The following is a 16920-nucleotide window of genomic DNA, read 5'->3' as shown; positions in this document are numbered from 1 at the left end:
ACCTCCAGAAATAAGCAATGTCTTCTGCCCTATGACCCAGCCATGCAGGACAAATATTATTGGCAGGAGCCTAAAAAATTGGGGGGAGACATTTTTAAGTTAAAATAAATATACTACATATAGAATAAGGAGCACTGACAGACATCTTAAAACAAAAATTTGTGTTTGGGAAACTGAGATTCAGCTAATATAATAAATGTAGTTCTAATTATGAAGCTGATGTGTTTAAGCTTTTTCTTTAGTAGAGAATCTGCAAATGCATGTTAGTCTAAACTCTACGTTAGAAATGTTAGTAATTCAAACTCTGGCTCCTATTATGCCAATGTTTCTTTGTGAGCACACAAGAATTAAAGAAAATGCAATGACATAAAAAACACCATATGCTGTTTATATGATATGAAGCATACTTTCCAATATTGCTCATTTAAAAACCCAAAGGTAGTCCTAGGAAAAGGTATGTTTTTAGACACTGTAAAACAGCTTCACTGCTTTCACTCCTCTCATCCAAGGAGCAACCCTGACTCCAACTCCACCCCCTGTCAGCAGGAAGTAGTTACAGCAGTCATCAGCTTTTTCCCGTCTCCTTAGCTCACAACTCAGGATAGAGGTGTGCTGAAACTGAAAGAGGGAGATTGAAATTGCCTTTGCAAAATTATGACAGTAAAAGAAATCTGACATAGTTGACTCCGTCTTGCTTCTAACCTCCAAGCTGTCCTTGGTCATTCCTGGGCATAGGCCAAGGTAAATTTTGGAGGAATTCAGTTTAAAGTTTAACTTTGAAGCAAGGATGATAATAGTTCCTCCTTCAAACTAGTCCACTCCCTGTTTTGGGGATAAAACTGCCTAGGTAAAATTAATGTAAAGCAACAAGATTGGGATTATGGGAGGGGCCTGAGTTCTGATAAAATATAGGTGTAGTTATTCTAACCCCATACTGCTCAGGAGACATGTGGCCTGAAGTCTGAAGATTTGTGACTTCCCCAATTGCTCCTGTAGATAACATCACTATAGTAGAATCTAAGGTTGGTTTTTGGAGATTTTTTTCAGCCTGACCCCACCCAGATTCATGACTTAGGATTTGACTTGTCCTGCGATCCCATCAAGAGACAGGATCAGCACATGAAAACTGTTTTCCACACCCCTATGATTTCATTCCTCAACCAATCAGCAGCACCCATTTTTCAGTCCCCTGCCCACAGAATTGTCCAAAAAAACCCTAACCTACAAGCCTTTAGAGATTGATTTGAGTAATAACTTCATCTCCTGTGTGATTGTCTTTATGTCAATTAAACTATTTTTTACTGCTAAAAAAGGAAAAATTTATTTGATTTAAGGAAACTATCAGAAAGGTTAGTTTGTTTTCTAGAATGAGGGCTTGATACTTTTTTTTTAAACTGAGAATGTCCTAGGACATCTCTTTATGACCACTTCTTAGCATCCAATCTAAGTGAGTGAAAATTTGAAATGCATCATGAAAAGAAGGATACTGATACCAATGATGCAATGAAGTTAATTGGCCTTATATTATGAGATTGAATTCACACTGTCAACACTAGATGTAATTCTGCTTTTGATTTTGCTAATCCCGAGTTGAGTGCTGTAGGTACTATTGCTGAATTGAATCTTCATGGGCTTAGTTACCTGAAGACATGAATGGCATCTGACATTCTTAAAAAACAATTTTGCCATGATACAGCTAGAATAAACAAACCAACTTAAGAACCTTTTAAGGAATGAACACTACAGAATTTTCATCTGAAGCACTTTATTACTTCCTTGTAAGCTGTCCGTTTAAATCTTTCTCAGGCCAAATTTCACATCTGTCTATTAGAAATGCTTCATAAGCTGAGGAAAGGGAAGCCATCATCTTTTGGGAAATTCAAAGGCACAAACAACAAATCCATCCCATCAGTGTGATCCAGAGATATTAGCACTTCTGCAGAGATACAGAGAAGGATGTATATAATATTCCCTCTCCTTTTCTCCCTGTGTATCCCTAAATGTTTTACAGAAAATACTAGAAAATGGGATACTTATATAAGAACGAGCTATTGGGGAATTAAGCTATTGATTGTATGATGGAAACAAAGACAGAACTACATAAGATGGGAATATCAGTAGTTCAAATATATAAAGGCAACAAGCAGTCTAACTTCATTATTTTGGAACATCTAGAGAAAGGCTAGGTGGAATCTGGGAAAACTCTAACTCACAAAATGAATGTTATTTTAGTGTTATAATGTATTCTTATATTGCTTGGTACAGAGCAGATGTTCAATAAATAAATGTTAAATGAAAGAATGAATGCATATATAGCTCTAAATCTATTTCAATAGGATATATGTCGATAGTTACATAGATATAATATCTAAATGAATATCTGACAATATTATCAAGAATAGATCCTAAGGGACTTACCTTAGTGAATAAAGATGAATTAGTATTAATTAATATGTTGATTACTTGTATAACAGATCTTACGAAAGTGATTTCAGGTGCCTAAATAACCCCAAAATATTTTAACGACACTACATTTGTGCACATATTCACATACACACACACTTATTGTTCATACCTTTAATTTGCTAAATAAGATATTCTTACTAATACCAGAGACTTTGGCATATACATTGTCTGAACTCTCACAAATTCTGAACTAGTGGAGTTTAAATAAATCAGGTTTCCTTATGTAGGAAAAATATAACCAAGAGTAAAATAAATTTCTTTTAAATTAAAACAAAAATACAAATTACAGAAGAAAATAAAATCAGATAAAAATAGAAGACTTTATCTTTATAGTATGCAAATAAAGCAATATGGCACACCTAACATTATACTGCATCCTGGACGATTTACATGTCAAGCTATATAAATTAAAGGACTATTCTGAAATAAACCTAAGAATGAGGCCTGAACCTTTTCTAACCCTTTTCACTGGCATTTTTTGCATGCACCTGCTGAGGAAAAAAGACCAGCAATTTAATTTTTCCTCCACACATTTGAATGCAGGTGAATAAGATACTGTTGGGCATATAAAATAAATTCATGTAAACTAAGGAAGGAATTTATGTAGAGCTCTGCAGATTCCTCCACCTTCCCTTGATTACTTTTTTAACTGTCTGCATCTTTAACAAATGTGCTCATGTCTTTCCTCACTCAACGTTTTGTCTAGCTCTATAATCCCATTCTAGGCACAAGTAAAGGACTAAAAATTGAAGAGTTTTTTCTCAATGGCTCATTTGATGGTAAAGCCAAGTGGCAGGAAGTAAAACAAAGCTTGAATCCAAGGAGTATGACAGTATGAGTAACTTGAAAAACATATTTCAGAATGTCATCCATGAAGACTTCCCCAAACTTGCTAGAGAGGTCAACCGTCAAATTCAGGAAATACAGAGAATTTCTGCAAGATTCTACACAAGATCATCCCCAAGACACATAATCATCAGATTTTCCAAGGTCAAAATGAAAGTAAGAATGGTAAAGGCAGCTAGAAAGAAAGGGCAGGTCACCTACAAAAGTAACCATATCAGGCTAACAGTGGACCTCTTAGCTGAAACCCTGTAAGCCAGAAGAAATTGGAAGCCTATATTCAACATTCTTAAAGAAAAAAATCTTCAACGAAGAATTTCATATCCAGCCAAACGTAGCTTCCTAAGTGAAGGAGAAATAAGATCCTTTTCAGATTAGCAAATGTTGAATGAATTCCTTACCACCAGACCTGTCTTACAAAAGATCTTGAAAGGAGCACTAAGCAAAGAGAGGGAAGACCACTGCCAGCTAATATAAAAACACACTTAAACACACAGACCAGTGTCACCCTAAAGCAACCACAAAAACAAGCCAACATAATAGCAAGCTAATAGCACAATGACAGGATAAAATCCACAAATATCAATACTAACCTTGAATGTAAACGGGCTAAATGCCCCACTTAAAAGGCACATAGTGGCAAGATGGATGAAAAGGCAAGACCTAAAGGCATGCTGTCTTCAAGAGACCCATCTCACAGTTAATGACACTCATAGGCTCAAAAATAAAGGGATGGAGAAAAATCTACCAAGCAAATGGAAAACTGAAAAAAAGCAGGAGTTGCAACCTTAATTTCAGAAAAAACAGATTTCCAACCAATGAAATATTTTTAAGAAGGGGCATTACATAATGGTAAAGTGTTCAATTCAGCAAGAAGACCTGACTATCCTAAATATATATGCACTCAACCCAGAAGCACCCAGATTCATAAAACAAGTTCTTGGAGACCTACAAAGAGACATAGACTCCCACATAATAATAGTAAGAGACTTCAGCCCTCCAATGAAAGTATTAGGCAAATCATTGAGGCAGAAAATGAACAAAGATATTCAAGACCTTAATTCAACATTGGACCAACTGGGTCTGATAGAACTTTACATAACTCTCCAGCCAAAAACAACAGAATATACATTCTCACCACCACATGGCACGTACTTTAAAATCAGCCACATAATTGGACATAAAACAATCCTCGACAAATTTTTAAAGAACCAAAATCATACAAAACACACTCTTGGACCACAGCACAATAAAAACAGAAGTGAAGACGATGAAAATGATTCAAAACCATACAATTACATGGGAATTAAGCAACATGCTCCTGAATGACTTTTGGGTAAATAATGAAATCAAGGCAGAAAACAAAAAGTACTTTGAAAATAAAGAGAACAAAGACACAACACACCAGAATCTCTGGGACAAAGCTAAGGCGGTATTAAGAGGAAAATTCATACCACTAAATGTAAACATAAAAAAGTTAGAAAGATCTCAAATTAATGACCTAACTTCACAACTGATATAATTAGAGAAGCAGGAACAAATCAAGCCCAAGGCTAGCAGAAGAGAAGAAATAAAAAAAATCAGAGCTGAACTCAAGGTAATCGAGAAACAACAACAACAACAAAAATTCAAAAGATAAACAAATCCAGGAAGTTTTTTTGAAAAATTTAATAAAATATATAGGCCACTAGCTAGACTAATAAGGAAAAAAGAGAGAAGATACAAATAAACACAATTAGAGATGATGAAGGGAATGTTATTACTGACACCACAGAAATAAAAGCAACCATCAGAAACTACTACGAAGACCTCTACACACATAAAATTTAAAAACCTGCAAGAGATGGATAAATTCCTGGACATACACACCCTCCAAAACTGAGCCAGGAAGAAAGTGATTCTCTGAACAGACCAATAACACACTCTGAAATTGAATCCATAATAAATAGCCTCCCAACCAAAACAAACTTGGGATCTGTTGGATTCATAGCTAAATTTTACCAGATGTATAAAGAAGAGCTCGTATTATTCCTACTGAAGCTATTCCAAAATATTAAAGAGGAGGGACTCCTCCCTAACTCATTCTATGAGGCCATGATCATCTTGATACTAAAGCCTGGAAGAGACACAACAAAAAAGAAAACTTCAGGCCAATGCCCTTCATGAACATCGATGAAAAAATCCAGAACAAAACACTTGCAAATTGAATTCAGAAGCACACCAAAAAGGTAAACTATCAAGATCAAGTAGGCTTCATCCTCAGGATGTAAGGTTGGTTCAACATATTCAAATCAATAGATGTGATTAATAACATAAACAGAACTAAAGACAAAAACCACATGATAATCTCAATAGACGCAGAACTGGTTTATGATAAAATTCAACACATCTTCATGTTAAAAACGCTCAATAAACTAGGTATTAAAGGAACATACCTTAAAATAATAAGAGCCATCTATGAGAAACCCACAGCCAACATTATACTGAATGGGCAAAGGCTGAAAGCATTTCTCTTGAAAACGGTAACAAGATAAGGATCCCCTTTCTGAACTTTTCTATTCAACATATTATTGGAGCTCCTAGCCAGAGCAATCAGGCAAGAGAAAGAAACAGAGGGCATCCCACTAGGAAGAAAGGAAGTTGATATATCTCCATTTGCAGGTGACATGATTTTGTATCTAGAAAACCCCATTGTCTCAGCCCTAAAGCTGCTCCAGCTGATAAACAACTTCAGCAAAGTTGCAGGATACAAAACCAATATACAAAACTCACTAGCATTCCTATACACCAATAACAGCCAAACTGAGAGCCAAATCAGAAAGGCAAACCCATTCACAATTGTCATAAAATCAATAAAACACCTAGGAATAGAGCTAACCAGGGAGGTGAAAATCTCTACAATGAGAATTACAAAACACTGCTCAAAGAAGTCAGAGAAGACATAAGCAAATTGAAAAACATCCCATGCTCATGGATGGGAATAATCAATATCATTAAAATGGCCATACTGCCCAAAGCAATTTACAGATTCAATACTATTCCTGTCAGACTACCAATGGCATTCTTCATAGAACTAGAAAAACCTATTTTAAAATTTATCTGGAACCAAAAAAGAGCCCAAATAGCCAAGGCAATCATAAGCAAAAAGAACAAAGCTGGAGGCATCATGTTACCCAACTTCAAACTACACTACAAGGCTACAGTGACCAAAACAGCATTGTATTCATACAAAAACAGGCACACAGACCAATGGAACAGTTTGGAGCACCCAGAAATAATGCTATGCATCTATGACCACCTGATCTTCAACAAAGCAGACAAAAATAAGGAATGGGAAGAAAACTTTCTTATTCAATAAATGGCACTTTGATAATTTGCTAGCCATATGCAGAAGACAAACTGGACCCCTTCCTTACACCATATACAGAAATCAACTCAAGATGGATTAAAGACTTAAATGTAAAACCCAAAATTATAAAATCCCTTGAAGACAACCAAGGCAATACCATCCTAGACATAGGAATGGGCAAAGATTTCATGACATAGACACCAAAAGCAATCACGACAAAAGCAAAAATTGACAAGTGGGATCTAATTAAACTTAAGGGCTTATGCACAGCAAAAGAAACTATCAACAGAGTAAACAGACAACCTACACAATGGAAAAAAAATATTTGCAAACTATGCATCTGACAAAGGTCTAGTATCCAGCATCTATAAGAAACTTTAACAAATTTACCAGAGAAAAACAAACAACCCCATTAAAAAGCGGGCAAAGGGCCAGGCGTGGTGGCTCACAACTGTAATCCCAGCACTTTGGGAGGCTGAGGTGGGTGGATCGTGAGGTCAGGAGATTGAGACCATCCTGGCTAACATGGTGAAACCTCATCTCTACTAAAAATACAAAAAAATTTAGCCGGGTGTGGTGGTGGGCGCCTGTAGTCCCAGCTACTCGGAAGGCTGAGGCAGGAGAATGGCATGAGCCCAGGAGGCAGAGGTTGCAGTGAGCCGAGATTGCGCCACTGCACTCCAGCCTGGGCGACAGAGCAAGACTCCATCTCAAAAAAAAAAAAAAAAAAAAAGTGGGCAAAGGACACAAGCAGACACTTTCCAAAAGGAGACATACACGCAGCCAACAAGCATATGAAGAAAAGCTAAATATCACTGATCATTACATTTTGTGGTATCATTAGATTTTGTGATCATTAGATTTGCGGTAAATCAAAACCACAATGAAATACCATCTTTCACCAATCAGAATGGCTATTACTAAAAAGTCAAAAAACATGCTGACGAGTTTGCAGAGAAAAGGAACACTTATACATTGTTGGTGGAAGTGTAAATTAGTTCAACCATTGTCAGAAGCAGTATGGAAATTCCTCAAAGAGTTAAAAGCAGAACTACCAGCCTGAAATTCTATTACTGAGTATATATACCCTGAGGAAAATATATCACGCTATGATAAAGAAACATGCACGTGAATGTTCATTGCAGCACTATTCATGATAGCAAAGACACAGAATCAACCTAAATGCCCATCAATAACAGATTGAAAAAAGAAAATGTGGTATATACACACCATGGAATACTATGCAGCCATAAAAAAGAGATCATGTCTTTTGTAGGAACATGGATGGAGCTGAGGACTATTATCCTTAGCAAACTAATACAGGAATAGAAAACCAAATACCACATGTTCTCACTTATAAGTGGGAGATAAATGATAAGAATTTATGAACACAAAGAAAGAAACAACAGATACTGGGGTCTACTTGAGAAGGGGCAGGAAGAGGGAGAGGAGCAGAAAACATTACTATTGGGTAATGAGCTTAATACCTGGGTGATGAAACAATATGTACAAACAAAAATTAATTAAACTAAATAAAATTTAAAAAAAAGAAACTCAGTTCTGCCACTCACTTGCTTTGTGACCTTAAGCAAATAATTTAAACTTGCGGACCCATAGATTGTTTACCTTAAAAATGAAGTCATTGTCCATAAGGCTACTATGAAGATTAAATGAAGTATATATAAAACACTTGGCACCCACGGCTAGTACATAAAAAGAACTTAATATATATTAGAGCTTTTCCTCAACAAATAACCTACTAATGTTTACTCAAAATGATTTAGCTTCAAGGCAATTTTAAAATTCTTTTCTTCTTTCATCTGTACATTCCCACAAAACCAGGACACAGATTTGATTATTTGCATGGTACTCTTTCTAGGCTCTAGTAATGTATTTCAGGAGGCAAGAAATAGATGGTCATTCACTGAATACCGAGATACATTTCAGATGTTGTTATGCTTTCTATCTTCATTTATATGCACAGGGCTACTCTCTTATATCAGAATTTGTTTATAAATATTTAAAGTTGAAAATTCATTATCTTCCCCCTCAAAGCCTGAGTGTCTTCCCAAGTTCTCTGTCTGAGTTAATTATACCATCATCCAGCCTATCACCCAAGCTAGACGTGAATCATCCTAGACCACTACCTTAGCCTCTACGTTTAATCAATTATCAAGTGTGATTAACTCTAATTACTGAAGCACTCAGAACCTTTTCTCCATTCTATTGGATTTGCCTTCAGGCTCTCAATATTTCTCCTTTGGACAGTAGCAACGGATATTCCTTCATTTCATTACCTTCATTGCTATCAACCCTCCAGGCAATTGTTTTCTGATCATTTACTCAGTTCCTTAGCAAGGGCTCCTTTTACCTATAGAAGTTTCTTTAAGAATAAAACAAAACAAAATCATAAGTGAAGGAGAACATACAAAATTCTAACTGAGGCAGAAGTGAGGAGCATGGAAGTACTTCCTCACTTCTATGTCAGCCAGTAAGGAAAGTCCTGAAAGACACTTTGGAAACCACTGGTCTAAAGGGAAAAACTTAAATTGCTTAACATGGTAAATCAAAAACTGGTTTCAGAAGCTGGCTTTTCCCTCCCTTTCTATCCCAGCCACATCACCTATAAGTCTTCTACCTTAAAGCTCTGCTCCATTCTCTTCAACTTAACTGCTACTCCCCATAACACCCTGGGCTTTATCTCATCTATCTGTACTCTTCTATCTGCTTGGAATGCTCTTCCTCTGATTCTCCATCTGTCCAATGCTCAGCCTACAAAATACAGCTCCAAAGTTTCCATCTTATGGAGTATTACCCAACTTACCAAAATTGATATAACTGCTTCCATTTACATGATATTATAGCACCTTGTATGTGCTTGTATTTTGGCCTCTATGACACTTTAATGCAATTATTAATTTACATTCCACTCTCCCCAGTTCTAGCATGGCAAGGACCACTACTCGTATATTTTTACAATGCCTAGAAATGAGTACCCAGAACACAACAGATGCTTTATAAATGTTCATATCGTTATGTATAAAGATATCATTGTTATTAAATTCATTTTCCATGATGTAATAGCTTTAATGATTTTTAAAGATTCAATTAGAGAAATATTAAGCTTATTTTTAAGTGTTTTTGTGTACTCTCAGGTACTTTTTTAGGGACTCAACAAAGTTCAATGCTAATTTATAACACTGGAGTTTTACCAGTTATTCACAGCGTTCAATGAAAAACACTAAGACATCGTTCAGGACAATGACCACCTGCACCTTCTTCTTCTCTAATCATAAGGCTCCTATACCAAGGATGCATTTTAGGTCTACTTTTTAACCTACAGTAATAACTTGGACAACATCCATGAATGCCCAGAACCACTGGAAACTAAAAGAATATTACTGAGACCTAAGTATACAGGAGTGCTGCACCCTATAGGAGGCTTCGAGATGATGCTGTTTGGGCCAGTGCCTCCATTCCTGTCCCTAGCACAGAAACATATACATATATACAAACAATAAGGCCTTGAAAGGGATTTTCTGCAATGATATGACAATTTTTAAAATCACGTCCATTTGATTTGTCGCTCAAGTAAAAAAACTTGTTTTCACGAACACATAAAAAAATTCAATAATGTAACCTCTAATAGAGCTTGAAAAGCTCTGAAGGACAAGGCAGTTAGATCAATATTGGTTTATTTCAAATGCTGGGCAGTACGAAGAAACATGGCTGATCATCAGATGGATTTTATTACCTGTCGGAGTGATAAGTCCTGGCGATAAGAGGCCTGGGACTGCATGGGGCAGAAGGCGGGCATTTTCCTGCAACACTCCCAAAGAACGCTTAGGGGGCCTGCCGGGTCTTGAACTGTTGAAAAACAGACAAATATAGATAAAGGTTAAAAATGTACTCTTTTTGAGAAAACCATCACTTGCAATATTTACCTTTTAAATCTTGTTTAATTGCCAAAAGTGATAGAATTTTACATTAAAGATTATTTTCGTGGATTACTAAGACACCAATTCTTTACTTTCTGCTAAATTTCCCACCATTGTTATGGCAAACATTAGCGCCATAAGGGATCAATTTTAGTTTAGATTCCATTTACAGGCCAGCACTTTGCAATGCAGCTTACCTGTTGTGTGAGAAACCCTAAGTTACCCCTGCTTTTAAAGCTACGCTTGATCTGAAGTATTAATAAATGCTTCTGAGATCTGAGATAGTGACTCACAGAATTAAGATTATATAGAATGTGAAGTGATTAAGTCTCTGTCCAGCATGCCAGAGGTGAATAGTAAAGAGCTGAGAGATGTAGAATAGAAGCTGATGTTTATTAGCATTTCCGCAGCTGCTGGGAGCCAATGAGGAACAAAGGGTTACCACCCTCAGTAGGTTTTGTTTTCCTATGTAGTTTTTAAACCAAGCTGTATAACAAGCAGTTCACTCTCTTGGAGTGGCCACACTAACAAAACCTGCCACCTTTGCAGTCTAGGCTGTCTTTTGTCTCAGATTGATTGGTGTTTTTAACTAATGAGTTGATGATAAACTTATAACATTAACCTAACCCATTGTATTTGTACATTCTTCACCCATGAGCAGTTCAGAAACTGTAATTGCAAATGCTAATTCATAAAATAATGAAATAAAAAGTCAGTATCTGTTGCCTCCATCTTGTACCGTAATAGAGTTAGGGTACTGAAAATATCATTTTAAAGCTGTCACTACATGAAGAGACTTGTAAGTCCTAGAACGTTAGGATCAAGTTATTCTCGAGTCACCCAATATATTTCAAATATTACTTTCTAATGTTGCCTAAGATATTGCTGTTGCCTTTTAGTAGAAATGCATTTTACAAAGCTGAATGATATGAGTTTTGACAAAATACTGCAAAATACTATATTAAATAATTTTAGCAGCAAAAATGTATGAGGTTCAGATAGAGAACATACCCCAAAATGACTTTTGGTTTACAAAGAAATTTAAGTTAAACCTCACTCTTACAACTTTGCAGTAGCAAAATGCTCCATCAATGTAAGACAAACTCTGCTTTTAAATGAAAAACAACTTCTAGCAACCTTACACGGAGGTATCGTTACCCAGTTCATTTTTCATACACTGTGCTAGTGTTATTTTCTTCCACTGTACATCAATATTATATATCAATCTAGCGCAAAAGATTCTGTTTTTCTCATTTGATGTTTCAATTTTATAAATGGACTCTCCTCTCCTTCTTTCTACTTGATTCTGGGCCATAATTTATTTTCTTTAATTCAGTGTTTTACCATTTGCCTTTGCCCTATTTTATGGCTTTCTGACTCTTTTAAGGAATGCTGGAAGCAGAAATATCCTATGTACTTCGAATGTCCTAAAGGATCCCAATATCACTGAAAAATGTTCATCGGAATATATCCAGGCATCAGAGAAAGACACATTATTTTATTGAATAAGCTTTATCAAATCTATACTTTCTAAATGCTTTTTTGTGTCCTTCTATTTGTCAGAACTCAAGCCTACTAACTTTATTTAAACACACCTGATTAGTCTTTGTATTTTTCCGCTGTAAACATCTCAGTGCTATCTCCATTCTCATGAACACTTTCAGACTGGCTGCCTCCAGAACTAAGCAGCCTGATGCTCCCTCTACTTCCATGTGATGAGCCATATGACTGCCAGCAGTTAACAGTACACTTTGAAAGCCATAAGGTTTAACTAGTTCTGTTCCAAATTTCTTGGTCAATTCTCACTATCTGAAGCAACTCTTTTCCAACAATCTGACCCAGGCTTGGGAAGCATTAGAGGCCTCTTAGTCCAGTAGTTCTACCTTAAAGGTGAAGATTTGAAAAAAAAAAAATGGTTTCACAGCTTATTTCACAAATGGCTTGGTACTATCTATTCCACATGTTATGAAATCCAGGAGGACCATATTCTCCATCCTAACTTTCATCTCAGTTCATAATTTTATGTTGTTGGTATGATTAATTGTGAGTCTCCCCAACTGGAATCTAAGCTCCGTGAAGGTAGCATACTTGTCTGGTTTTGTTTGTTACTGTATCCTAAGCAATTCTCATGGTTTCTAGCAGAAAGTAAGATCCAGCAAAAAGTTAATTAAATCAATTAATTAATATACATAGGAAACAATCTTTCACTGCTTGTACAGTTTCCAAATATTCCTTCAATTACTCTGGTCTCTTTGATCACAAGAACAGAGAGCCAGTTTCATTTAATCATAACATAATTATGTTTTTAAATCTTGAACTTCACAATAACTATAGCAGCTTCAAAACATGATCAACTCAAATCTGACTGTGTACAAGGGTAAAGAAGGCTATGGATAGATCCCATTGTCTTATTCACTTAGAAGCCCTACAAGCTTCAAGATCTGCTTAAGGAATAAAGGCCCCTGTAGTCACACATAGGCAGTAACGATATCACTTATTCAGTCATCTAGTAAACAAACATGCACTAGGTACCCATTAAGCGTGTGTGTGGTATAATGCTAGGTATCAGTGACACAGAGGGTAAAATGTAACCTCAACGAGGGCAAAGATCTGGGTTTGATTTTTTCATTGATATATTGTGAGAACCTAGAACAAGTTTTGCCTTTCAGGAGCTTGTGGTCTAGTTATAGAGATGTGTGTTTGCCCTGTTATTTAAAATTTCTGATTGACCCTTTAGTGAGTATGGTTGTGAGATCCCTGCTTCCAAACTTGTTTACATTTATCAGTCATCAAATATCACATTCAGATTTCTTTGTTTTTAATTTTGGAACAAAGACTTGGGCCCCAAGAGTAAATTAATTGGAATGAAGTTTGTGAAAGTGCTTTATAATCAATATACCTACATACAAATATAAGATAGCTTTATTCTATTAGACCTACTGATTCTCCATAGTAAGACATTCCTAGACATTCCTGCATTTCATTTTAAAGAACACAAGCCTGACAACACGATGAAAGATCGTGGAGGACTCTGTAAAAAGTTGGGAAGGATCTTTCTTGATATATGATCTTGCCATACTTCTTATCTTTAAGAGCTGTATTAGCATCAGGCAGATATTCACATATTAATCAAGGCAAATAAACATGTGGTGGTTTAACTAGGTAACTATTATTTGGATGACAATTTAATCGGCATAGGTTGAAAGGTCCATCATCGTAGCATCCTGCTTCTACTAAAATGTTGATTGCATTACTGATCTTAGTAATGCTTTATTTTACAGGGCACGAATAACCATGTAATTACTCTTTAATTAAATGATAATTGTTTCTTGGCAATTATTTGTTTTCAGTTTAATTACAAGGTTATTTGTAGTCTGTAAAATAAAACAGGCCTTTTTACAAAGTTCCCATCCAAATGGCTCTGCCAAAATATCACTCATGTACACTGTAAAGGAAAGTTGTTATGGTACAAGGCAAACAACCCCATAAAATAGTCAAACTTATTAAATACCTCAGCTAAATCTTGGAGAGATTCAGCTTTATAGAATTCACATTAAGTGTAATATTTATAGGTTATTTAAAGGGAAATTACACTAAATAATCATAATTTCTCTGGGCCCAGGTCATCCTTTAACATAATTTATCCTCATATGATTTCCCCTTCATTCTGTAAACTTCTTTAGAAGAAATGAAATACTCACCCAGCTTCCTGAGATTGAAAAATAAACCAACTTAAAATATATATTAACAGTACTTCATATTTCTGCAGTTGAAGTGGATTACCATCAGAGCATTACCTTGAAGTTTACAAACTTTGTAGAGTTGGCAATTCCCTAAGAGAGAATTTCAGCAAGTCTTCTAGTGTCAATAAGATAGGACACATTCTGTGATATATCTATTCCAAGTTGAGCAACAGAGAAGGTAGCTCATACATCATTCATTAAGATTACTAGATTTGACTGTTGAATTTATTTTTGTTTCATGTCATTTGTGATTCAAGGAGTAAGCAACTGAGTAAGAGTGATTTTTGTTGTTCCAAAGAAAAAATCCAGTTAATTAATTAATGATGTCATAAGCTTTAAAGATATTTAATATAAATCATATGAGCAGTCCTTGATTTAACAAGGAACCACAGTTTATGTCATCCCTTCAATGAAAGCTTGTCTTCCTACTTCTTAAAGAAACACTTATAACATCCCAGGACAGTCTGTGAAAATTGCTGCAAATATAGTGGTAGTTAAGGGTGGTATTAGCAGCAACTTGTAAAAACCACTGCAATTGAATTCCTGAAGTGAAAGCCATTACCAATGACTTGGGATTTACTTTTCAGAGTTATCACTGATATTTAAAATCCCTTGGGATAGTACCTGAATGTGTCACTGTTTAGCGTACATTAGAAGCCAGAAAACCAAAAATGACATTAGCTTTGAAGGCGTTGTTTACCTGACTATGAAAGTGCTGCTCTGAATTTCAATGTGCATGTTATATTAAATAAGAATCGCTTTATTTTGCAAGAACAGTAAGACTTCCAATTGCTGTGTGGATTAATAAAAATCTCTTAGGTCTGACATTTATTACAACATTTTAAGGATGCCAATGGTAGCTAAACTCTACCTGACCTTCCAGTGTTTATGAAGAGAAACAAACTCTGACCTCACAGCAAACTGAATCCATCTTTTCTGTGCTGGCAAACAGATCACTTGCCTAACTATTGCACTGGATTGAATTTCCAACTAGATCAAAGGCAGCAGCAACCAATTCAGCAACCAGGAAGAAGTCATCCATGCAAAATGGGCAATTAACATTAATCATATATTAAATTGTTCAAGCTGATAACTGGAACCTGATCACTATGGTAACTCTCATAAAATGGTGCTTATGTTAAACTGGGCATCAATCAGCTCTTGGTTCATGGGAACTTAAAGTATGGTTCATCATGTCTTCAGGAGTGATCAATACAAAGAATTAAAAACACACCAGAGAGAAGATCATTTAGATTCTATTAGCATTTTCTACCCTTTTCAGATCTTATACGCATATCCCAAACTTAAGCGTAGATATACTAAGAGCATCAACACCAGCGTTTCATTAGTATCAGGCAAGTTAAGGAAATTAACATAAAATTGTTGAGGGGGATGAAGGAAAACCTCCACTTGTCAATGGGTCATGCATTAAAATGTTAAGGCTCATGTAGAACGACCCATGTTTATGTATTAATCTTATAATTATAATAAATTGAATTATTTATAGCTATGTTTTAAAATGGTGATGCTTCTTTCTCTCACTAATACTGAATTTCTGTTTCTTTTCCTTCAAAAACAAAAGAAATCTGATGGCATAGACAATTTATGGGTTGACTACACACTTGATAGGAAGTATAACTGTGAAGGTATTTTATACTTCATTTACTTGACTCTGTTCCCTACTTAAATGAAATGTGCTTTAAATCTGATGTTAGCACCTTTAAACAGGTTTACTTTTTGTCCTAAATTCACTGAATTCTAATAAAGACCTTCATATAATTAACAATGATTTTATAACATAAATGCTAGCGTATGACTTGAATTATTAGCAACCTTTTCTCTTTCTGCTTGTGTAATTCCTGTTAACATCAGTAGAATCAATGCACCTTAGTAAATCTTTTTTTTTTTTTTTTTGAGACAGAGTCTCACTCTGTCACCCAGGCTGGAGTGCAGTGGTGCAATCCCAACCCACTGCAACCTCTGCTTCCCGGGTTCAAGTGATTCTCCTGTCTCAGCCTCCCAAGTAGCTGGGACTATAGGCACGCCCCACCACGCCTGACTAATTTTTTGCATTTTTAGTAGAGATGGGGTTTTGCCATGTTGGTCAGGCTGGTCTCAAACTCCTGGCCTCAAGTGATCCGCCTGCCTCGGCCTCCCAAAATGCTGGGATTACGGGTGAGAGTCACTTCGCCCAGCCGCACATTAGTAAATCTTAGACTGAATCAAATTAAATAAATATTTCCCCTTCTATTGTGTATCATATCACTGTCAGACACAATGTTTGTAAAACAAAGTTATTCTTGAGTTTACAAAGTATCACTGTGGAAAACTTATGATGAATGGATAAGAAATTAACATTCACATTTGGACACATTCCACTGGTGCCTTACATTCTGCGTATTCTTCCCTCAAATCCCACTTTCCACCCTTCTCCTGTTCTGTCAGCAATATAGGAATGCTCTCAGTTGCCAAAACTACAAACTTCTCTCCTTGTCCTCTCCTTTCATTTAGAGTCTTCAATATTTTTGTTCCATCATAATATGTGTTGCAATATTTCACTTCTCTCCATGTTTTTTACTTC

General features: G+C 35.9%; 1 protein-coding gene across 2 annotated transcripts in view; it reads right to left on the bottom strand.

Moving 5' to 3' along the window:
• DACH2 (dachshund family transcription factor 2) overlaps positions 1–16920 on the bottom strand; it is a 675532-nt gene that overhangs the window by 305124 nt on the left and 353488 nt on the right. For both annotated transcript variants that reach the window (XM_055375960.1, XM_019018988.2), the window contains exon 3: positions 10413–10525. In XM_055375960.1, the coding sequence (XP_055231935.1) occupies positions 10413–10525 (113 nt within the window). The remainder of the gene's footprint in view (positions 1–10412; positions 10526–16920) is intronic.

Source organism: Gorilla gorilla, chromosome X (genome assembly GCF_029281585.2).
Source record: "Gorilla gorilla gorilla isolate KB3781 chromosome X, NHGRI_mGorGor1-v2.1_pri, whole genome shotgun sequence".
In the NCBI taxonomy this organism is placed as follows: Eukaryota; Metazoa; Chordata; class Mammalia; order Primates; family Hominidae; genus Gorilla; species Gorilla gorilla.
This window is presented reverse-complemented; position numbering and strand designations above follow the sequence as displayed.